The 24,762-nt window shown below is 39.0% G+C and overlaps 1 protein-coding gene across 4 annotated transcripts in view; it reads right to left on the bottom strand.

Annotated features, from left to right (window-relative positions):
• Nucleotides 1–341: 341 nt before the first annotated feature.
• The window catches only part of GPRIN3 (GPRIN family member 3), a 65,632-nt gene continuing 41,211 nt past the window's right edge, over nt 342–24,762 (bottom strand). For 3 of the 4 annotated variants that reach the window (XM_077765105.1, XM_077765107.1, XM_077765106.1), the window contains exon 2: nt 342–11,408. In XM_077765105.1, the coding sequence (XP_077621231.1) occupies nt 8,961–11,294 (2,334 nt within the window). In that variant the 5' untranslated portion in view covers nt 11,295–11,408 and the 3' untranslated portion in view covers nt 342–8,960. The remainder of the gene's footprint in view (nt 11,409–24,762) is intronic. The other variant, XR_013335362.1, reaches the window with a different exon arrangement.

Genomic DNA, 24,762 nt, shown 5'->3' with positions numbered 1-24,762 from the left:
ACCACTTTCACCAAGCCAAGAGCAAAAGTACATGTGCGCGTGTGCACACATACACTGCCATCAAGAGCAGGGAAAAAAAATCACTGCTTCTCATCTATAAGTATGGTTGACTCTCTGGGAATCCTATTTTAATTAAAGGAAAAAAACCCCTTTCATTGTAAATACTTTCAGCTTCACTGCAGATTTCTAGCAGAAGTGTGTCACACTGAAAATCAATTGATTCTAAATGTCCAGGGCTAAAAGAACACTTTTGATAGCAGTGCAAAAGAAATAACAACAAAAACGCCCAAAGTAAATTTGAATCTATATTGTTTATTATGGAAAATGCAAAAAAATCATACTTAAAATTTTTTGAGGGTAAAACAAAGTCATCCGTCGAATTTCCTTCCTTCCTTCCTTCAAAAATCAAATCCAAAATGAGAGCAAAAGTGTATATAATTCCAAAATCTTGATCTATCCTTATTTAAATCCTAATATTCCATCTTTTTTCTAGGAAGTAAAATGTTATTGGTAGGTCGATTTCTGGTGGATGGGGACTTTTTTGAATAAACCACTTTATGACTTTCATATGTAGACATCATGAAAAGATATAAATTTAGATTCTAATATTGATACATTCATAAATGGAATTTCATTTTGAGTACTACTGTTTTTTTTTTCAGAGATTTAACATTATACTACACTTTTGGTCTTTCTCAGCTGAGTATTAACACACACAAACGATTTTCACATTGATAGCTATAATTTTTCTGCATGGCATTTAAATTAATACACGCCATCCAAATAAAACACATGAATTTATCTTTTAAGCAACAGTAAATATTGACAAACATCAAGACTTCACATACTCTGCTCTTTATAAACAAGTATGGTTTTAGTAGTTTAAAAACACAGCCAGCTATAGTTATAATTATAGTGTTCTTATGATTGGTTAACCTTTCATTTTTATCTAAGATATAAAGATGGCACATGAATTCTCCAAAACATAAATACCTATTAAATATTATTAACTTTCTACTGAGAAATGGTTATATTTGCACTTTGCCACATGGGGTTCTCTATTAATGGAAACTCTTGTATATCCATTTATATCTTCAACCTAATACCCAGGCAACATAGGTTTCAGTGTCAGGGAATCAGGGTCAAATTATATTAGATTTTAGGAACCAGGTCAGACGTTTTGATCTCTAATAGCGTATTTCCTTTTAGATAAAACGAGAGAAACTCAAACATCAGTTCCCTAATTAGAATTGTGATGTTGACAAATGTTGTCCAGTGTTGACATTTGGTGGCTAATGTCTCTAATCTTGTTATCTGGTGCGCACAGTATTACCTGTTATCAATAATAGTAATTTACTTGAGTCCATTTTAAGGAACTCCCAAATGCTCATATTCTATTACCCTGCCAGCATCATCTGTAATTTTTAAAAAAACTTTTACTCTTTGACTTTGGTGTTGCTAAACATTGTTTAGCTCATCTCAAGAGAATGCCTACAATCATTTTCCTCTTCAAGGGATCATATACTGTTTTGAAATCTAGGAATAGATCTCTAAAAAAATGGTAGAGCTTTTGTCAGCCTGTGCAAATAAACACACTAATAAATGTACAAATGGAGCCTATAAAATATAACTGATTTTCCCCAGTGTTCGTCATTTCCATATGTAAAATTAGGTGCTTAAAGAACAGCACTAACCCTTTGAAGGTTGTTCAGGTACCAGTCTATAGCAATAACTAGATTTTCATAGTGAGGCAGGGCTTTCCTAAGCACCAAATCTGCTACCAGGGAGTATAACACCATTTAATGGGGAACATTTGATCCCATATTAATGTATAGAAAACAGAACAGTCATGGAAAGATGTGGTTTTTCAATTATTTTAATTTGTGATTTATTTAAATATTAACAGTATGAATAAAATGCCTTTATGTGTGTAAGCTATTTACAGTTATGCCATATACACATTTTTATGTGTAGAAAATGAAAATACTCATTGATTAGCCCTTTTGAGGCTTTTGAATAACTGTTTCATTTTCCTGCTTTCCTGTAACTCTGAGGATTTAGGTTAATTCATACAAGGTATGTACACAATCACACCCATAGTATGTACATCCTAGTCACACACTTAACATGGAGAGGATGTGTGAGGAATGTAAATCATCCCGGTGGTCAAAGAACTGACCTTACCTGTGACTAATGGCATGGTCAATTAACTCGGCATATTTAGTAACATGCCAGTGTATTGCCAATGTATTCAGCCTTTGTGATAATTATGTTACCTACTCTCAGAAATGATAAAAAAAAAATACACACACACAAAACAGCCCTTTCTGACCTTCAAAAATGAAAGGACAAATTCTGTTACTGAATACATACACACTCTTCTGTTGACTTTATTCATTTTCATACATGTGCCTACCTGATGACAGAACTTGGTTTTGAAATGGGACACGGCATGTTATATTTTTTCTACACATAAAAAGAGAAAACCAACCACTCACAGACTATACACACTTACAAAATATATTGACATACCACAACCAGCTACAGTATTATGCACAACGTATTGTTCACACACTAGTACAGCAGAGATAAATACATTTAGGAATTTAGTAATTTATTAGTATATTTCTTTCTTGAGTTTTCAGGCCCTGTTGACCTTTCTCAGCCTCAGGAAAGCTGTCTCCAGATGTCCTTAAAACAAAAATTAGTCTCTCCTCTCTCTCTAGGGATTGAGGAACATGACTATAATACTGCAATCTTCTGATTTACCAACATCATTTTAAGATGTGATGGAAAACATTATGCAAAATAATCCACTCAAAGATGTGGCCTAAAATAAGCGTTAAAGAATCTCAGCTAAAATCATTAAGAGATCCTGATAAATGTGAGTAAGCTCCTTCTACCCATTCAACATAGTTTGCTGTGTACAGTCTTTACGTGTTATTAAAGCAATGATATAAAACAGAAGTTTATCCACTTAAAAGTTTTGCTAAAGAATAGACCATCTAATTTTTTAAAGTAACAAAGATTAATGCTAGCAGTAATGTTAAAAAGCAAGCCATCATTTTCACCCTGCAAATCAGTGGATGACATCCTTGCAATATAAGAGACCAAGAAAGAAGTTAGAGTTTCTCTCCCATTTATTTCTCCTTAACACACTTAAATCACTAGGGTATTTCTCATCATAATTCTCATCATGCTTGGTGGTCATTAGTATCATTTTCTAAAATGCAAAAAATATGACTTATTTTTTTGCAGCCAATTGATTTTGATCTTGAACTGAAAATATACTCAATGAAGGGCTATTATTTAGTAACGCCCATCTGGAATATCATTTTCTGTAAGGCATTATTTGAGGCCCTTTTTGATATGAGTACTCATGTTTTAATTATTTTACATTTGGGAACACATTTTTTTTCCAAGCTAAGGATGGTAATCCTCTAGGCAGAATTAACTGAATTGCTTTCCTACATGCAAGTGTCCAGGAAGAGTAACTACCATATATTTAACCCCTCTGTTTCAACAAAGTTTCTGGTTAGATCTATCTCGAATTTTAAACTAGCAAGACATTTTGACTTCTTTTTCGTCTTGGCTAGCATTAAGACAGAGATGTTAACCATATCTCTACTAAAGTTCACCAGGGCTGTATCTCTTTATAGAGCTCCTAGACACATTTTTCTAGCAAGAAAGCAGAAATTATGCCTTTGCTTATTTTTCCTGTGGGTTACAGTCAGTCTTCATGGACAAACCATATTACATAATGGTGTGCCCTTATAGATGCACTTGCTGGTGTAACTGCCTCTTTTTGGCACATTATTGCTTGGCTTTAATTTAATTTTCAACAGTCTTTATTCTCACAATGAGTATCTGAGATATCTGGTCTTAAAAAAATACCAAACTTGTGAATGACATCTTGTTGCACCATTCTGGCCTCCACAGTTGTTTCACCAAGGCTCGTGGTTATTTAAATATTCTTTATAATTATCATCACCTTACTTTAACTAATAGCATAATTTTTCAAGATTTTTTTGTTGTTTCTATCTACACATATGTACAGATGTATTGGATTTACTTTGAGAGGTTATTTGGTTGTGGCAAGTGAGTAGTTTAGCTGGTGAGTGTTCACAGTTAAAAGTAGCTGTAATGACCTCTGGCAGATGTCACTGATTACTTGTGAGACAGAATTTTTCCACCTCAATCCATCTTCATTTATGTCCTTGGTCATCGCAAATAAAGTTTATCTCATTTCTGCAGCCAAGGAGAATTTTTTTTTCCAAGAGCAGGATAAATTTCATGGAAATGTTTCAGTATTTACAATACTATTTTTTCCCCTTTTGCAAAAATGTCTAAAATTTTGTAGACATCCTTAAGCCCATGTGTCTGCAAAGATGGCATTTATAATTACTCATCCAGTTGCAGAATTCCGTTAACAAGGGTATAGTTACAAGAATGAACAGGAGATTTAGCGTATCACCTGTTATTTGCCAGGTGGCAGCAGTCGACCCACATTTGGAGAGATTCAACTAAAAGGGCCCCACACAGCATCAAAGAACATTGCTAACAGAAAACAAAATGCTCGGATATCAATATAAAATAGCAAACACTGAAGCAGGCATGGACAAGACTTCTGATTCACTGTGTAGACAAAGCAGGGGTGGGGGGACAAGACGGACAGCTCATTTACCCAAGATACTACAGAGTTCACTGTGTTATCACCACAAAGAGAAATTCACAGGCCTCATTTCTCAAATACCATTTAGGACAAAGCAGGGGAGAGCAAACAGCGTCATCTCCATGGCAGCATCGTAGATGATTAGTGAATCAGGCAGTGAGAGGCCTACGCAAGGCTACAAGTGCCCAATTTTCAGTAAAAACACATATACATATATGCAAACCTTATCCTAATGTATTGTTTTTCTTTATACTGATTCTTAAAAAGTAGACAAGAGATGTAGTGAATTATATGGTACTAGAAATGGACAACTTTTTTAACACTTGCACAATATGTAGGAGGAATAGAAGATAATTTCTCACATTTTGGCAGCAAAATGGTAACAGTGGATACAACAAAGGCCAAACAATTTACATTAACAGCATACTCATATATATCCTCTGTAAACAAAGTTTAAAGTCACATTATATTATATTCTTCATGTGGTATATACATGTATTCCCAGAATGATGGGAACTCCTAGAAATGAGAGAAATAACATTAGAATTAGCCAGAAACAATAAAACCTCGATACTCTGGGATGCAACCAAAAGTCATTTCCTTCTTCTGTTTTCTACTTGAAAAGGACAAGCTCTTATTAAGGATTTGGTCCCAAAATTCAACCTCTAGGGTATATCTTACACATGCATATTCACTACAGTTTGTTTAAATTTTGATATGTAACCTATAACATGAAGAATACCGGTATCCAAAGTACCAATTATCAGACAATTCTAAACATTAAGAAATCATAAAAATTCAAATTATATTCAACATAGCTGAACTTGTCAAGATAGGAAAACATACTAATATATTTTATAAATATTTCATTTTGGATGCAAACAAAAAGGTTTCTCTGACCTAACAGAATGTTCAACTTACGCTGCTGGTCTAAAACTTAAATGTAGAGCAGTTGGTCTATAGAATCAAAGCCAATAATCCAGAAAGACATAATTAGAAAAGCACTGAAGATAAACATATGACAGCTCAAGCGATGACATTCTTCTTATGGTCATTAAAATAGAAAAAATCAAAAATTTAAATCAGAAATTCTACTATTCACTGGGTAAGCCATATAGCCTCTTAACATTTTAAATATTTCATTATCTTCCAGGCACTGTGTTCTAATTCATCTCTCTTATAGTATTCGTTTAAGAAATATTTTCTATTTCCTCCATTTATCTCAATGACTAAAAAGCATTTAAAAGGAACAGGAACATCTAAAAGAAATGAAGGCCCCAAACAACTTTCAAACTAGTATGTTGTGCAGCAGGGCTAAGAAATAGCCCAACGAATTCAAAGAATCTGCTACAAAGACTTTTCTACTTTCATTTTGTTGAACAAACCTAAGGAGTCACGAATGATGTGCTGAATGTAAATGCTCTGTCACAGATCAAAGTGAAGGAAAGTTTTCAAATTAAGGTTTTTATGGTGTGAGCACTTGGAGTGTCATAAAGCAAAAGCACAGCTTGACTTCTGGAGGCTTCGTTATTTACCTACTCGGTGATCTATTTCATTACTGTTTTGAAAAGCTGTTCCTTCTTTAAGATTCAACACACAAAGAAGCAAGAAAAGTTTTGTACATTTTTGTGACAATCTCTAGAATGTGGTAGAAGTAAAGGTAAAAAATGAAATAATTAAAGATCAAGAAGGAAAGGCTAGTTCCAGTACCAAAGAAAACCAGTCAAGTTTACTAAATCAGATCTTAAGTTTGACTTTGAGAGGCACAACTGCAACACTATATTTCGTTTTAAGTAACTTAATGTAATTTTCTTAATCTGTTTATTTAATGTGAGACAAAGTTCTACAACTCTCTTAGGCCTCTGCCTCATTTTTAACTTGAACTATTTACAATTTATAAACTTAAATTTGTAATTTATAAATGTAAATTATAAATTTATAACTTAAGGATTTATAATTCACGTGATTACCCCAAACTCATAAGAATAAATATTACTACCAGATGCTAAATTCTTCCTTACCTCCTATTTTAATGCAGGAACAGCCTGTTCTGGCCACTTCACAGCAGAGGATTACCTGGGGCCCACCCATCTGGAGCAGGTACTGCTGACAGCTGCTACTGTGTACACAGGGTATTCTCTGTGTGTACACAGCATGTATGCCAACGTGCGAGGGAGACAGGCAGTGAGGAAGGGGTGGGAGTGACATGACATCCTGGCAAAGCACAGAAGCCACATGAATGAACACTACTACAGATGGGTATTTGAGGCCAGAGAGAGTTTTAGACTAAATCTCTGATCGTTGATAGTAATTGGGTTGGTAATTTCATGGTAATTTCTACTTTAGGTAGTATTTTTAATAGAGGCCAATTGGTAAGAAATGGAAAAGCGTGCCATATTTAAAAATTCATTCTAAGTTCCAAGTGTAACCACTGCGATTTTACCATTCTTAGGCTCTAAGAGCGCTGTGACTGTAATCTATGCAGTCTTCATATACAGTCCATTTGCTTTGAAAGAAATCAATGGCTATTTACTAATTTAGGTTCTGCCCAGTTTAGCATGTGGTGTTAAAGTTCAGGTACAAAAGATTTTTCCCTATATGCTCAGATTCTGCAAAAGAGAATATATATTTAAAAAAAAAAAAAGCCAAAATAGAGATTGTGAGTTGACCTCACAAATGCCATTTATGCGTCACCAGAGAATACATGGCCAGACACTCTTTTCTGGTTCATCAAGGGGAGCAAGCTCAGAGAAGGCTACCAGAGAGCATCCCTTTCACGTTTAACAATTTGATTTTCTAAATGCAAGGCGCAGATGAAGGATCTCCCTACAATGAATCTAGGAGGGGAACCTTTTCCAGGGCCCCATCCCATCTCCCTCTTCCACACTCTCCAACTCTCAGGACCTGATCATCCCAGCCCAGTGCCCTGCAAGACACTAGGGTACAAATGCAAACTCCTCTTCTCAAGGCAAGTGAGGGCCGAACTCAAACAGGTGCCTCTGGTCTCAAAAATTACAGCCCGCTCGAAGCTCAAACCATGTTTTAGTAAGGGCCTCTATTTCTACTGGGTTTGAATGATAAGATACGATGGTATTTCTCTTAAAATCAATAAGTTCACAGAGGCTACCTTTTTACTACAGATGAGAAACTTAAGCAACTAGATGATATGAGTCTACCTACAAAAACATGAGGAAGCTTATGTTCTGTTTGCTGTTCACTACATTTTCCATTAGAAGCTACTGCGCAAGCAAAGCAAGTCAAAAGGAAAACACAAACTGCACCCTGTTTATAGGAGCTGAAATTAAACCCACTGCTTTTGTTACTTCCTTTTTTCAACACAGAAAAGAGAGTGATTGGCTGTTTATAATTCCTTACTGAAACCTTAACATTCTCAGCAAAATGTTTCTGGAGAACACTTGCACGACACAAACTTTAGTATTATTAATAATTTGATGACCCCCCTTTCAAGAATTCAGTTGCATGTATTTCCTCTAAAGAAACAGGAATTTAATCTCATCAGAATCATAGAGATGTCCCTTGCCTTCAGTGCAGGAAAATATATAGATATAAATTCAAGTTTTATGTGGGCAGTATTTATATTCGAAAGCTCAGCTAATTTTCCTAACACAACTTTCTTACATTTATTGACAGTATAACAAGGTTTACCAAAACAGTTATCGCAGATGTTGACAAGTATTAATTCATTTGGTATTGTGTGCATTTAAATGCTTTTCCTTAATGTCATCTGACTGAAGAGTCAATTTGTTTCACAGTTTTACATTACAGTTCTTACCACTTACTTAAATTTTATGTGGTAATAGCATTCTTATAGCAATATGACTAAAAAGTATAACAGTGTTTTTGCTAGTTTTAATATTAAGCAGGGATTTTAATGGAAACACCACATTGTGTGATAAATTGAGGCAGTAATACAAAATTAGACGTATTTAATGATAGTGCTAGTTCTATAAGTAACATCATATTAAAAAATCCAGTGAATATTATTTCCTCTTAATTAGGGTCATTAACCTTCAGTGGAGCTTTCTTCTTTTCTCTTGTTCTTTCTTTCAAATTGAAATGATATTTTTTATTTATGGACGCCGAATCAAAGGACCCAGAAACTCTTAATAGCAACTTCCAATAGTTAATTCTTGCTCGTCTTCCTGTTTCTCCAAAAATAAAAAAAAAAAAACAAAACTAAAACAAACAAAAACCTAAGCAAGCTTTGACATACACAGACACTTAGGAATACCGTAAATATACACAAGGGCTCCCATACATGTTCCTTTCAGTCTAGCACAGAAGAAGGGGCAGGACGAACACAGCAGTTGGGGCGCCGAAAGTTCTGCAGCATGGACTGTAAAACACTGTGCTGCCTTCCTTTGAGCTTTTTATTTGAGGAAGTATCTGAGGAAATGGATCTCCGGGTCTGGCTGTTTTGAGCTTTGATTAATTTCTCATGTTCCCTGATTTGTCTTTGCAGATGGTTCTGGATTGCGATACCCAGGGACTCCGGGTCCAGGGAGGCACCGTACACTTCCCAGGTCATGCCCTGTTCATCCCACACAACGTCCCTGACACGCTTTGACTGTTTCAACTGCAGCTTGGAGTCGGCGCCCAGCTGCTTTTTCTTCTCTCCTGGGGTGAGTCCCACCTGGGCGGCAGCCGCTGTCACATTTAGCTTCTGCTCCTTGAGGAACTCGCTGACGCGGCTGGCCCGCCGTGGGCTGGCTTTGGCCAAGCGAGAAGGGGTCCTCTTGCCTGAACCTGGACTGGAGTCACCCATGGAATCGGAAGGCAGGCTCAGGCTGGTGGCTGTCTTGGTCTGTCTGTTTTCCTCCAGGGTGCCCTCCTGGTTCTTCCTCACTGGGGAGGGTGTAGGGCTGGCAGCGGACCCAGCGCCTCCACTCTCTTGAGATTGAGGATTGAGCAGCAGGGTTTTGCCCTCTGGCCTTGCTCTGGCATCAAGGATATCAGTGCCCCTACCTTCTTGTCTTACTATCTCAGGAGATACAGGCTTCTTCTCTTTTGCATCTCCTTTAGCAGTGGGATCCGGGCTTCCGGACTGGTCTGCTTTGCTGGAAGGGCCAGAAGAGTCAGAGAGTTGGCAATCTGGGTTTGTTTTGTGACCATCTGTGGTTTTCACTGCAAACTCTGATGGCTTGCTTTCAGCTTTCCTCAGTTCATGATTTGTTTCAGTTTGACTTCCTGCACTGCTAGAAATCTGGTCAGTGGGGCTGGCTCTCAGGGATCTGGAATTCACACCGGAAAGCTGTACAGAGGGGGGCTCTTCCCTTGCTGGGGTCATTCCCATGGACCTCGTATCTTCCTTCCACAGATCCTGAGCATTTCCGGATGCCACGGTGATCGATGAGATCTTAAGGACCTCACCGGGTAGGCTCACCAATTTGCATTGCCCTTGGAGAGCTGTGGAAACAGCGGCCGCTGCCTGGATGTGCACATCTGGCATGATGCCAGGGCACAGACCGGACTCCCGGGGGGAGTGGATGTTGTCAGATAGCTCCAAAGTGTGGCTCCCACTGCCACTGCCATGGCAGATGACACGCAGCTGCTCTTGTGGCTCCAAACGCTCAGGAATGGGGGTTTCCTTTAAGAACGCGGTGAGGATGCTGGGGCTGGTGGAGACAGATCTGCTCTCCACACTTGCCACTGCCTGCACCCCAGCGTCTTGCAGGGCCTTGCCGGGAGCTTCCATGACCTCACCTGCAGCTTGGTGGGTCATTGTACTTGCTTCTTTGAACCTCGACACCTGATATGAAGGACACGTGGAGACTTTGCTAGTGAGGTGGGGTGATTGAGGTGTCATAGAAGTCACGGCTTGGTTGTCTGAGGTGGTGGCCGAGGGCTTTTTGTTCCCTGAACATCCATCTTCTCTGGCGGGAGAGTCACAGGACCTTGTGTGGGAGTCACATATGGCTCCCAGCCTTCCCCCTTCAGGTTGGCCTATAGGAGACGAGGCGTTACTGCACACGTCGGCTGCTGTATTTGCAATCTGCAGCACTCCCTGCATTGTTTCTTGAGAAGGAAAACCACAGGGCACTTGGTCTTTGCTGTTGCCCAGGGTGCTTCCCACAGCGCAATTTGACTTTTCGGGTTTTTCAAGAACCTCCCCATCCGAGGCTCTCTGTGTTTTCAGCCGGGTATCTTCAGGTCCTGACAAGGGGCTGGCATTGGGCTGGTCACCTGGGGTGGCCTGGTGGGTGTGCTGATTGGCTGGCATTGTAAATGCTTCGTCTGTGAGATCCTTTCCTGCTGCAGAACACGGGGCTGGCGCTGTGGGCTCGCTGCTTCCTGGCAGCTGGGTAGTCTCAGGAGAACTGAATGTAGGAGACACTTTTTCCACCTCATTGAAGACCCCAGGAGAAGACATGTCTGGCTGGGTGGTCTCATGCTCCAAGGCCTGCATCAGGACCTCAGCAGCTGCCCTGGGGCTGAGGTCTGGCTCTGCAGGAGTGCTGGAAAGGCCATTGGTGTTCTTACACAAGAGGGCTGCTGGAGGCCGAGGGGAGGCAGGCTGCACTTCTCCTAGATCCTCTTCTTTTCCAGAAGCTGCGATCAAGGAAGTTATAGCTGATCTCAAAGGGTCAGGTACAGTCCCCATGGAATTTTTCTTCAGGAAAACCTCAGAGCTCTCCCTGGAACAGTGTCCCACCTGGGAAGCAGTCTTAGCTCAGAGTGGAGATGCAGTCAGGGATGATTCCTCTGAGGGATCAATCTGTGGATCAAGGAAACATTATCATTAATTTGGTACAGCAGTTAGGGGTTGAAAACACACCAACTGGCATTTGTACAAGATCTTATAAGCTCATTAAACCTTTTCCTCTCGTACGCATTGATATAAAAAATAGATCTTTTTTTATAAACAGGAAGAAAGATTTTCAAAAAACATTTTTAATTACACAAGTATTATTTGGTACATTAGTTTCTGCGTGCATCCCATTTCTGTCTAGCAAATAGGTTTTTAATGTATTTACCTAAGCATTTGATAACTACCCAAAAGTCATTTGTGTAGTCTGATTTTCCAGATATCCGAAAATCCTATAAAGCTACTGTAATCAAATCATTAAGTATTGAAATAGGCCTAAACAGATAATGTGAAATAGAATATCTGGAAATAGATCCACATATAAATGAGGATTTAATATATGACAAGAGAGGCATTTCAATTTAGTGGCAAAATGATGGATTATTTAATATACGAAGCTAGCAAACTGTTTATGCATCTGGAAGAATATAAAGCTAGATCTTTATCTTATACCAACTCTAAAAATAAATAATAGATGGATTTAGATAGATTAAAAGTTAAAATGTAAAATAAGTAATTAAATAAGTAAAATCCTGTAAGAAAATGTAGGACCCATAAATATAATCCAGGGGCAGAGAGGGTAGGCTTCTTTTGGCCAGGGAGAAAATACAGAAACTAAGAAAAACCATAAACATAAGTGATTGAATAAAACCCAAAAGTTTTGTATGGCAAAAGATACCATACACAAATACAATAGATTTGAAAAACAAGTGTTTAAAATCCTAGAGGACAGGCAAAAATATCTGTGATATAGCAGAAGCTCTTAAATATTTACAGGGAAAGAAAATAGTTCTTTGGAAAAATGGACACAGAACATGAAAATGCAGCCCACGACATAGGAAACATGACAGTCAAAAAGCTTTTGGAAAAATGATCAAATTCATCTGTAGTCAAAGAAAATGCAAATAAAGTAACAACCAGATTTTACTTTCCATCACTTGCACCTGCAAAGACTTTTTAAAAAAGAGCTGTAACATTATGGCCTGGAGAGACCTAGTAAAAGGAAGCATTTTTATTAATTGTAGGTACATATTGTGTATTTTGCTACAGCTTTCTTAGGGAAGCAGTTTAGCTTTTAAAGCTAAAAAGACACATGTCCTCGACTCAGTGATCCCAACTCTATCAACAGAAAGAAAATGCCAGCATATATAGATAGAGATACAAGTATGTTTACTCAAGTACTATTTGTAGGGGCAGAAAAAACTGGACACAAACCGATTTCCGTGAATAGTGGGAGTAGAATAGATCAGGACATATCTCTACCGTAGAGCGTTATGCAACCATTAAAATAAACAGTTAATTGGGCTGAAACTTTCACTTGGGAGGGGATTTCCCTAAGGTATGGCTGAGTGAGAAAAGCAAGGTAAAGAAAAGAATATGTACATTTTCCTTGTTGTAAAACAGTGACCTAAAACACACTCTGACTTAAACACACACTGACCTACAGCAGACTGTGTATGTGTAAAGACATGTTTGTATATGATTATATAAATTCTAAAAATATTTAGAATGAGGCATATTAGGTCTTAAAAAAATTTTTTTAACATTTATTTATTTTTGAGAGACTGAGAGACAGAGCATGAGCAGGAGAGGGCAGAGAGAGAAGGAGACACACAATCCGAAGCAGGCTCCAGGCTCTGAGCTGTCATCCCAGAGCCTGACGTGGGGTTTGAACTCACAAACTACGAGATCATGACCTAAGCTGAAGTTGGCCACTTAACGAATTGAGCCGTCCAGGTGCCCCAAGTCTTAAATGGAGGGAGTGTGAGGAGTAGAAGACAGAAAAAGAGAGATGGAGGTACTGAAAGGTGAGAGAAAACTGAATTTTTAAAATCTGAATTTTATTTATATTTTTATTTGAGAGAGTCGGAGAGCATGAGGGGGAGGGGCAGATGGAGAGAAAAGAGAGAATGAGAATCTTAAGCAGGCTCCATGCTCCATGTGGAGCCTGACGTGGGGCTTGATCCTATGACCCTGGGGTTATGACCTGAGCTGAAATCAAGAGCTGAATGTTCAACAGACTGAGCCACCCAGTTGCCCCTTCCCATCCTTGGTCTTAAATGCTTTTGGCTCATGCAAAGCCTTTCCCCAGGTGTATATTCCATTTCTTCCTTATTGGAGTTTTCTGTTGCAATCACTTACTGGGCACCAAGCCCATATTCCCATCTGCCCCTTTCTCATCTGCCTTTATTATGCCTTTCCTTCCACTGTCTGCCCTCCTCATCCCCAAAAAGCCTACCCATCTTTCTTTCTTTTTTTTTTTTTTAAAATTTTTTAATGTTTTATTTCTAGGAGAGAGAGAGAGAGAGACAGCATGAGCAGGGGAGGGTCAGAGAGAGAGGGAGTCACAGACTGAAACAGGCTCCAGGCTCTGAGCTGGCAGTCAGCACAGAGCCCGACATGGGGCTCGAACCCACGAACCGCGGGATCAGGACCTAAGCAGAAGTCGGACGCTTAACCGACTAAGCCACCCAGGCGCCCCAAGCCTACCCATCTTTCAAGGCTCCACTTAAATCTCATTTCCTTTCTGAAGGCCTCTAAAGCTTTCAAGCCATAATGTCTTCCTCTCCTTTAAAAAATCATACAGCTGTGGTCATCTGGGTCCTTCCTATGTGCTGTTCTTGTAATTTTGTTACTTATATAAATGTCTTATTTCTCCAAAAGTACTTCAAGTTCCAGGAGGGAAGGGGACAAGCTTATTGATTCTTTCCACTCCACAGGAGACAGTGCAAAGTCTTGTGCATAAAAAGGTGTTAATTGAGCCCAATTTCCCTCCCAAATGGCTATTATTAAGGCCTTGCCAAACTTCAAAATAGTAGCAAATTTTAACCCATGAAATATTAATCAAAACACAATGTAAAGGAGTGCTATTTTTGAAAGTAAGAAAAAAATGGTTGTATCTTATTCATGAAATTTTATCTGTAACTCAGTGTTAGACAATTAAAAACAAGTATATTGGACACCTGCTACAAAAGCTGGAAGCTTTCATAAAGCCAGGAATATAGAACATCTCTTGTGTTATATAGCTGGAGCTGAGAAACTTGGAGGGCTGTGAAATATAAGCAGCTCAAAGTTCAGCAACTAAAGCTGAAAGACTTAGAAAAAGATGACATTTCATAAAGCTCTCAGAATTCACTTCATTTACTTCCATTTTCCACAGGTATCTAGCTGATTATAGTAGTTTAACTTAGAAAAGGTGTTTCCTTTTGTTTACTTTGTTAATAGAGGCAAAATTATCTATAGATTCAGGAATAAAGGAGAAAGGGGCACTGGGGAGGCTTAGTAAGTTGAGAGTCTGGTTCTTGATTTCACCTCAGGTCATGATCTCCAGGTTCCTCAGATCGGCTCTGTGCTGACAGCTTGGAGACTGCTTGCGGTTCTCTCTCCCTTTTTCCCTCCCCTGTTTGTATTTTTTTTCTCTCTCCCTCTCAAAATAAATAAACTTAAAAAAAAGGAATCAAGAAGAAAAACCAGATTCGTAGCTCATACCTGTAATCTGAAAACTCTTGACTCATGGATGGATAGGAAATCAAGACTTTCTCAGTCATGTCTGCTAAAATAATTGTCACAGCATCTCCATGTACCTAGGAACATTTCCCCCTCCCCTCTCCAACTAGAAGCAGAAACCTATAGTCTCCAATAGGTTAGACAAATAGGGTATTTTAAAAGTGTACTTACTTTGTGGTTTAGAGTAGGGAATATATATCTTTAAAATCAAGCTGAGTCCGCTATGATAAGATTTAATAACCTCTAAAAAGGAAATTGCTAACAGGTAGTCCACAGACTGAATGAATCTCTGCAGGGGTGTGGGTGTGTGTGGTGTGTGTGTGTGTGTGTGTGTGTGTGTGTGTGTGAGAGAGAGAGAGAGAGACAGACAGACAGACAGAGAGACAAACTGCACGGTTTCCCCTTCTCTTCTCTCCCTTTCTTCCCCTTCCTCTCCTCCTTCCTTTTCCTTTCTTTTATTGTTTTATAAATTGAAGAGACCTTTCATAAAAAGCCAGATTTCCCTCTTTTTGCTAATCTTTAAAAACTCAGAAGGTATGCATTTCTAGGAAGCAATCACTAGATGGTGATGGTGAGGGCTGCCTACCTTGATGAGCATGGCCTTTCCAGGTGGCCCATCCCCCACCTACCTTGCTTTCCTGGTTTATATTACTTGCTTGCGCAGCCATATTTGAGAACTTTGGTTTAAAAATACTAACAGAGTAGACTTCCCAACCTAATTTTTAGTCCTTTAAGGGCAGTTGGGCTTATCTTTAAGAACGTGAACCCTGGGGTCAGAATTCCTGGATTAGAGTATCAGTTCCACTAGCTAACTGTAGCTCTGTGTGCTTGGGCAAGTTAACTAACTGCTCAAGGAACCCATTTAATCTATAAATTGGAGAAAATAATAATCATGGTACTGCCTCACTGGGATGTTGTGAGGGATACATTTAACATTTAGAACAAACAGCATCTTGGCACATATGAAACATCTTATGAGGATTAGCTTCTTTTCAAAACCTTGATATTTAGCGGGGCATAAGTGGATGCAAAATTACTAAGAGAAGAAATCAAAGATACAGGGACACGTGCTGAATGCCGGCCAATTGATCAGATACCAACTAGGGGATGGTGGGACGGTGAGAAATTTGATCTGTTATTGAGGATATCAGATATAAAGGGTGAGAGGATTCTCTCTAAACTGGCTTAGCAAGATTCTTGCTAAAACTGGACTCTACAAGAACAGGTCGAAGCCCAAGACCAAGGCCTAGTCGACAAGAGGGCTCAGAGGAGCCTAACTAAAGTTGGTCAAAGAGGGAATCTTTGTCACCCGCATTGGTGAATATGGATTTTCTTATGAGACTCTCGGTAGCAATAGGAATTCTTTCTGAATTGGCCATAAATTGGACAGGAGCTAATGGTATCTCTGATTTTTGTCTTTAAGTTGGATGGGAACTAGATTCTTAATAGCAGGTGTCTTTGGTCTCTCTGCCCTTAAAATCATGAGCAAGGATTGAAGGCCTTGTTGCAGCAATGCAGCAAGCCTGCAAGGTAAATATTATCCACCTTTTACAGGAAGGAAACTGAGGTCCAGAGGTTAAGTACCCTACTCACGGCTGAATACCTATAATGCCTATTGAACTGAATTTTAATGGGTGCGAATGCCTGGGCTTTTTCTGTGTGCTTCCTTATTATCTGTAACTCTGGAAAGAAAATGCAAAGCAAGACAAAAAATACATACATATATATATTTGCAACTCAAGATCAGCCTGCATGACATTAACAGACACTATCATGACGTTCATAACAGGTCACTTTATGAAAAGTTTGGCTTGCTGAAGGCTGACACTGCCACCATTCATCCCGAAAATAGTGGGTTCCACTACTATAACATGCTGCCTATTTTCATAACAGACACCCACGCTTAATAAGACAAGCAGCAGGGAATCTTAGCCCTTTGTGATTTGCTCCAAAGCTGCTCTGGTGGGAAGAGCATTAGACGGAAAGAATGGAGAGAGGCTTGGCAGTCTTGGACTGCCTACATGGCAGGTCATGGTGATAATCTTGTGCACAGCAACTACCTTTGCCTACTTCAGAACTGCTGCATTGCTAGAACAAGGACTTCAGGATGTCATCGCATCTCTTTAGTGACATTTTAGGCAAGTGTTACAGGGACCTTGGTGATACCTCTGTCTGCAGATACCTGACAGCAGTTTTTAGCCTTCAGATGGATGATGCAAAGACCCTTGAAGAACAGTGAGGCAAGAGGTAAGAGACCATTAATCCTTAAGAAAAGGATAAAGAAAAAAAATGTCATCTGGCATCCTATTCAACCTGATTTTTTTGCTCCCTTTAATCAAAAAACTTTGCCTAGATATTTGTATTCTGAGCCCAGCAGATTGTGCTAATGCACAGTTTTAAGGAGAGGCGATTCAATCCCAAGAAACACCCACAAGCTAGGAAAAGCAGTTCGTTCTTTCTTTAAAAATTCATACCTTCACAGTAACAGCTGCCTCAAATGTACTTCAAAGATACTTGCTGAAAAATTGGTTCTTCCCTTAGAATTGCATCTAAAGCAAATCAGAATGGCTGAAGAGACAAGAAGGCTGCTTTGCTCAGTGCCACTGACAGTGCCAGGTAGATTTTGAACCCTAATGGTTACTTTAATAAAGGCACAGGAGAAACAAGCTGCATCCTTCTCCCCATTCAGTTCTTTTGTTCCATGTTGTTCTAGAAAAACAAATGCATGGCTTATTATCTCATTGAATTCCACCGTAAGCAGGGCCAGATAAAAACCTCTTAAGCAGGAAACCCAAGTAGATACCCTCTCTTTCATCAAACACAAAATTTGAACAGGCGGCTTCTAAATTCACAACAGGAAGAATCACATGGCCCAGCAAGCCCTTACTTTTTTACTTTCTATATTCTAGACACAGTTCTGTAGGTGAATTTATTTAGTCCTCAGAATAACTATAATGATAAACTTATTATGAGTTCCACTTTGCAGATCTGGAAGCTGAGGCAAGACCACACAAGCAACAGGTGTTAGAGACCCGATTTCAATCCAGACCCTCTGAGTCCAGAGTCTGTGTTGTCAATCAGTTTTACACAGGGGAGAAAAAGAGAACTTTTCATAGAGGTAAGCTCAATGACCTGGGGAGGAAGCCTCATCAGACAATACAGGAAACAACAGAAAACTCAAAAACACATAGAGTTAAACCCCATTTTACTGATTCAGACGAACTGAGGTAAACTAGACAACATAAACATTCCTGCTCTTCATAATGATGAATCCAATTTGAACATGTTAAGGCCCATAGACTTTTCTGGGAAGCTGATGAAAAAACTAGGGACCTTCTCTCTAGACACACAAACTTGTGCACACATGTGTTTGTAGAAAATTTTAGGGGATTCCTGCCTGGAAACCATTCCCAGACCATCCATTAATATGCTTTTATCTAAGAAAAAAATTTTACGATAGGAAAAGATAGGATTCAGTAGGCAAAGAGGGAAAGGTTAAGACCTGAGTTTCCTGGGTGGGGAAAAACACATATTTGGGAACAATTCTGGAAGTTTCTGACCACAGCAAACCCCCTTGGGGTAACGTTCCACTTAAGAATGTAACAGACACCACCTACTCTCCCTTAGGTTCCCCTCAGGAATTTGACAAAAGACCTAACTGAAAGTAAGTAGTAGGCCATAAAACATATGACCCACAGTCTGGCCATAGACAACCCCTCATACAATGGGATCCGGCCAAACAGGAATGGACCATCCAGCACCTAGAGTGATCCAGCCAATAGGGGTAGGACCTGAGAAGGAAGGAGGGGGAGTGATCAGAATCTTATAAAACAAGGATTCTTGCCTACTATTGTGGGCATTCACTTTCTAATGTCCACTCTCCCTAAAGAGAGCTTTCATACTATTTTTACATTCTAATCTTAAACTCTAATAAACTTCTGCCTGCTGCTTTTATTTTATTTTGTGTCCACCTCTTCATTCTTTGAAGCACTAGACAACGAACCTGGGTACTGAGGTAAACCAAAACCAAAACCAAAACCGAAAAACCCCTGCAACATTTCCACAAAATTAAATTTACTTGCCTCACATTGTTGTTATAGCATTTAGAGGAAATAAGCTAAATACTTAACATAGTTTTGGGAAGATAACAGATAATCATGAATTATTATTATTTAAAAAAATTATTATTTGGCATCATTTACCAGAGGAGGCACGATCTATGCAATATATTTTTATAGTGCATCTGTCTTAAGTGGTCTAGCAGAAATGTTGACTTTTTTATATCCCCAACCCCAGTCTAAAGACTATCATTTGAAGAGGAAACTCTTAGGTAATTCAAAAATTAACAGAAGAATGAGGTCTATTCTTTTTAGATCATATGTGAGACATGAACTTTTGGGTTCTTTCTCAGCAAAATCAAGACTCAGGTTTCAATAACCTTGAAAAATTAACCCCTCGAAAGCTCCATTTTCCTACCTGCGGAGATAACTCATATCTAAATATCAACGTTTCTGTTTAAAAAATGTCTAAAATAAGTTTTTTTCCTTTAACTTGAACTCTTCTGGGGAAACATAATTAAAATACTTTTTTTTGTTATTTCCTCCCTTCTCTAATTAAGGTGGCTCTTTTCATTTACTCGGTTTACCTGATAAATATCAAACCTGAATGTTTTCCTCTTTCGCAGGTCCGCTCTTAAGGACTTCAATTGTGAGCATATTTTAATTGCAAAGCAAATGCAACAGGATCTCGAGGCTAACTAATGGTTAAACAACACGCTATTAGCAATAAAATAAGTGCTCTGCATTTGCATTTTAAAATCCTGGGTGAGATATGATCAAAGGTGCCCCGCATCCCAATTTTATCAGGATATATTTAGCGCCACTCGGCCTTACAAACAAGTATTCTTGTCCTTGCTCGGTGCCTCTCTGACCTTGCTGAGCGGCCGGCAGCCTTTTCCCCGGGCTGCGGCACTTCCCCTCACGCACCGGCCGAGCTCATTAAAACCAGGCCTCCGCTCCACCTGCTTTCCCTCTGGCAAAGGCACCTCCCTATGCGAGGGGGGAGCCTAAGCGGGGACCCTTGCTACCCGGTTGCAGGCTGAAGGCTTATTAGTGATTTCTGCTTTTAGCTCATGTCAGACAGGGGCCAGGAGCCCCTCCTTGCACACTTGCGTCTTTAATCATGTTGAACGATGGGAACGTGCCTGGTGGCAGTACTTGCGGTGAAGGAAATAGGAAAAAAGCCATATGTGGAGCCGGTCAGTTGGGGCTGTTCTGCTCCTAGAGAGCAGGGAAACCCCTGAGAAGGCAAATTAGGAAGTAGATGGATTCCTCAGGGCCTCGCCTCTGGGGCTTGTGCACAATGCTGCCTTTTTGCTGTTTGTAGGGAGGACCTAAGTGTCTCCGAGTGCTCTGCTCTCCAGAATGAACGGGGTTGTTTTGCGGAGAATCTTCTTTGGGTTTGGTCAGTGAGTTGTGATTTGAAAAAAAAAAAAAAAAAAAAGAAGGAATGATACATATTCTTTGGGGGCGCGTGGGTAGCTCAGTCGGTTAAAAGACCCACCGACTTCTGCTCAGGTCAGTATCTCCGGGTTGGTAGGTTCAGCTCCCACGTGGGGCTCTGTGCTGACAGCGCAGAGACTGGAACCGGTTTCAGATTCTGTGCCTACCTCGCTCTCTGCCCCTCCCCCTGCTGGTGCGGCGCACTCTCACTCAAAATTATAAAAATAAACATAAAAAAAAAAAAGAATCAAACAACCAGTCACTCACCTGCTTTACAGTGTGTAAAACACTGTTTTAGGTATCATGAGGTACTTGAAAGTTTTAATTTTGGCCTTAAGGAGATTTCAATCCATTTGAGGAGACAAGACAAATTCAGTCAGAAGTTATAAATGAGCAAGATACTATATAATAAAGTGACTAATGCTGTGGTAATAAACTGTATATACAGTAGTTCAAATCAGGGGAAAGGCCAATATTTTTTATTCAATTGACATTTCCTGGTACTTTTTTTTGTAGGCTAGAAAATATTGTCTATATAAGTCTAAAGAAAAACAGACATTTAGAAATTAATAGAAAGGTGAAGCAAGCAAGAGTAAAAGCGAATGGTCTTTGACTGAAAAGACCCTTAAGTGACATTAAAATAATTAGGAAGTACTGTGTTAAATTCATTCATTGATTTAATCAGCTGAGTGCCTTCTTTGTGACAGATATTCAGGATACAAATATAAATAAGATACAGTCACATTTTTGAGGAGCTTAAAGTTCCTGACATCATTAATTTCAATACAACAGGTGTAACAGAAACCAAAAATGAAAAACAAATGCACGACGGAAGCATATCATTTTATTTGGCACAGACCTTAGGTTAGAGAGAGTGAAGAACCCTAAGGTTTATAAGATGTGTTTACGGTGATCAAGAGGAAGTCGATGTTTATCTAAGACAGTTTCTCACCTCTGCACCACTGACTTTTTAGACAAGGTAACTTTGTGGGGGAGGGAAAGAGGGGTGGACTGTCCTGTACACTGTAAGATGTTTCACAGCATCTCTGGCCTCTACCCACAAGATGTCAGCAACATCATCACCCTCCATTTGTGACAATCAAACATGTCTGCAGACACTGCCAAATGGCTCCTGGGAGCCAAAATTGTCACCAGGTGAAAACCACTGATCTAGGAGATAAGCATATTCACCTTTGATAGTAAGGAACATCTTTAGAATGAACACCTGTGAGTTGATGTAAGAGACTTTGGACTTATTCCAGCTAGCTAGGAATTGATGATATATTTTCTGTTCTCCTGTTAGAGATAGTGCTCTTCATATTCTACCTGTGAAACTGCAAATTAGTACTTCTATAGAGAATACTTTGCCAATACTTGTCAAAAATACAAGGTCACATACACATTGACTCAGCAATTCCATGTTAGGCATTTACTTTATGACAAAAATAAACAAATACTCATTGATAATATGTGCAAGGTTATTCATTTCATGAAATAAAGATTAGAAGCAATCTAAATGTCCACTAGAAGGGAGAGTCAGTTATAAAACTTACGGCATTTTCATATAATGATATAGTAAGCACCCGTATTTAATAAGAAGAAACTCTTTATGTATTCATATGGAACAATCTCCCAAATATATTAAGTAAAGCAACAATTAAACAACAAAAACCCAGTGATAATTTATAAAGTCTTAAGATACAAAGCAGTATGTTTAATATGCATTAAGAAGGGAAAAACCTTTTGTCTGTATATACATAAAATATCTCTGCAACAATAAATAAATTACTATCAGAGGAGGGGAACTGGGTGCCTGGGGGATAGGATGCATGGAAGACTTTTCACTCTATAACCTTTTCGTACTTTTTGGATTTTAAACTACATAAATGTATTACCTATTCACAAGTAATAAAGAAATTAAAAGCTGGTGCTCCTCAACTAGGCAAAACTGAACACTCGCACGTGCTGAAGCTTTTCTCTCAGCGATGATGGATTTATGCTGATTTATCCTTCTACACTCTTTCCATCTGCTCTTTGCTATGCAAGAAGTTAGCCTGGCCATGAAATTAGATAAAGGAAACCATAATTTCCTTATCCATGCTGGTTATCTACAAGCTCCAAGGTAGGCAATGTAATTATTTTTCAAAGTCAACAGCTGAAAAATGCTTTTTAAAGTAATGTCTGTTGGGCCACCAAAAAAAAAAAAAAAAAGTTTACTTAAGTTTCTTTTCCCAGACTTTCTGACTCCTGTTTACCTGATGATTTCTTCCCCCTCCTCCCCTTTCCTATTCCTCGTAGCTCCACCAGCTGGTTTTCAAATTATATACATCCCTCCGACAATAAATCCAAGGATGGCCTAAAGCCAAATCTATGAAACTGAGTCAAACATCAATAACAATGGTTAATTTTGTCCATATGATGAGAATTAACTAAATGTAAAGATATAAAGATTAGAATGCATATTCTAATTGCGAGTTATCAAAACCACCTCTTCAAACACTACCCAGCTTTCCTGAACTAATTGTTCAGTGCATTATCACACTACCGTACCTACTCTTGATTCATCAATTCCAAAACTTACCCTCCACTTGTTGCTAATGTTATCTTTCTAAAATAAACATAGACATATGACACTTCTCTGTGCAAAACAATTTAATGGTTCTCCAATTACCTGTAAAATAAGATGTACTCTCCTTAGCAGAGTTTTAAAAATGTCCTTCATTATCTCATTTGTTTCCCTGTCCAGACTGGTGTCCTGTCTTCATTATCATTTGTTAGACTTTGTATGTCACTTTTCTTACAACAAGCCTCAAAAGTTTATCTTCATTTTTACAGATGAGAAAACTGATGCTCAGAAAAATCTAGCTTGCCCAAGTTCATGTTCAATAAGTGGAAGAGTTAGAATTCAAAACCAGTGAGTCTGATTCCCAAATTCTACTGCCTCCCAGAGCATGAGAAGGTGAGGTACAAATAAACTCATTAGGTATGCAGATAAAAGACAGCAAGTGAGTACATCTGAAAAGCATTTTTGAAAGGTAATTCCTCCCTAAGACTTTCTCTGATAACATTAACCAAAAGCCACTGTGCAGTCTCTCATCTTCTGTAGCAGCTTGTTTTTTGTTTTACACCTCAGGGCACTGGGAACATTTTGCCTCATTCTTGGTTCTCCAGGCAGAGGGCACAGCCCGTGCAAAGGCAGGAGCTTGTGGGGGAAGAGTGAAGAGTTCAGCGTGCCAGCTGGAGCTGAGTAGGAGGGGAGTTTAGAGAAGTAAGGTGATCACATAGGGCTTCTTGAGGTCTTTGTGCATGAGTGAGATCCCTCTAGAATAGACTACTGTTAAATTTCAAGTCTTCTGACTTCTACTCTCTGTCACTTCAAAAATTCTATTACACTTATTTTTTTTCATAGCACTAATCATCTTTTAAAATACTGCAATATTTGGGGCACTTGAGTGGCTCAGCCGGTTAAGAGTCCGACTACAGCTCAGGTTTGTGGATTTGAGCCCTGCGTTGAGCTCTGTGCTGACAGCTAAGAACCCGGAGCTTGCTTCAGATTCTGTGTCTCTTTCTCTCTCTGCCCCTTCCTCTACTTGCGCTCTGTTTCTCCCTGTCTCTCAAAAATAAATGTAAAAAAAAATAAATAAAATACTGCAACATTTATCTACTTATTATGAGCATTAGATATTGATTATCTTCCCCTGCTGGAATGCAGGCTCTAAGAGTGCAGCACTTTTATCTACTTTTGCTCATTTATATACCCCAAGTGCCTAGTGAAATGAATAGCCTATATATAAAAAGCTCCTGGCAAACATGTGTTGAATGAATGAATATTGCCTTTTACATTTTAGCCTATCTTTATCATATGCCATAGTTTCATTTTCATTTAGTTTTAACCGGAATTTGAAGATCGATTTTTCCTTGAGGATATACATATGCAGCCAAGGTAATCATACATTCTGATATTTTGGGTCAGAGTGTATTTTAAAGATAATGAGTTATATTTCCACCATAAATATTCTTATACATGCCTCAGTTTTCATTTAAGATGTGGTCTTAACAGCTAGGGACACACACACACACACACACACACACACACAGATATATATATCTTTTGTTCTTTTCTCCTGTTGGCTAATTCAGACAACAAATTCTATTCCTCCAAAGACATCTGCTATGTATAGAGATGGGCAACTTCTAATCCCATCTCTAGAGGGCGTTCACCTTATCTGGGGGCTTGTAAGTAACTGATTACAATG

The sequence above is a fragment of the Crocuta crocuta genome, unplaced genomic scaffold (genome assembly GCF_008692635.1).
Source record: "Crocuta crocuta isolate KB4526 unplaced genomic scaffold, BGI_CrCroc_1.0 scaffold134, whole genome shotgun sequence".
Lineage (NCBI taxonomy): Eukaryota > Metazoa > Chordata > Mammalia > Carnivora > Hyaenidae > Crocuta > Crocuta crocuta.
Note: the sequence above shows the minus strand (reverse complement) of the source record. Positions and strands in the feature narration are given on the sequence as shown.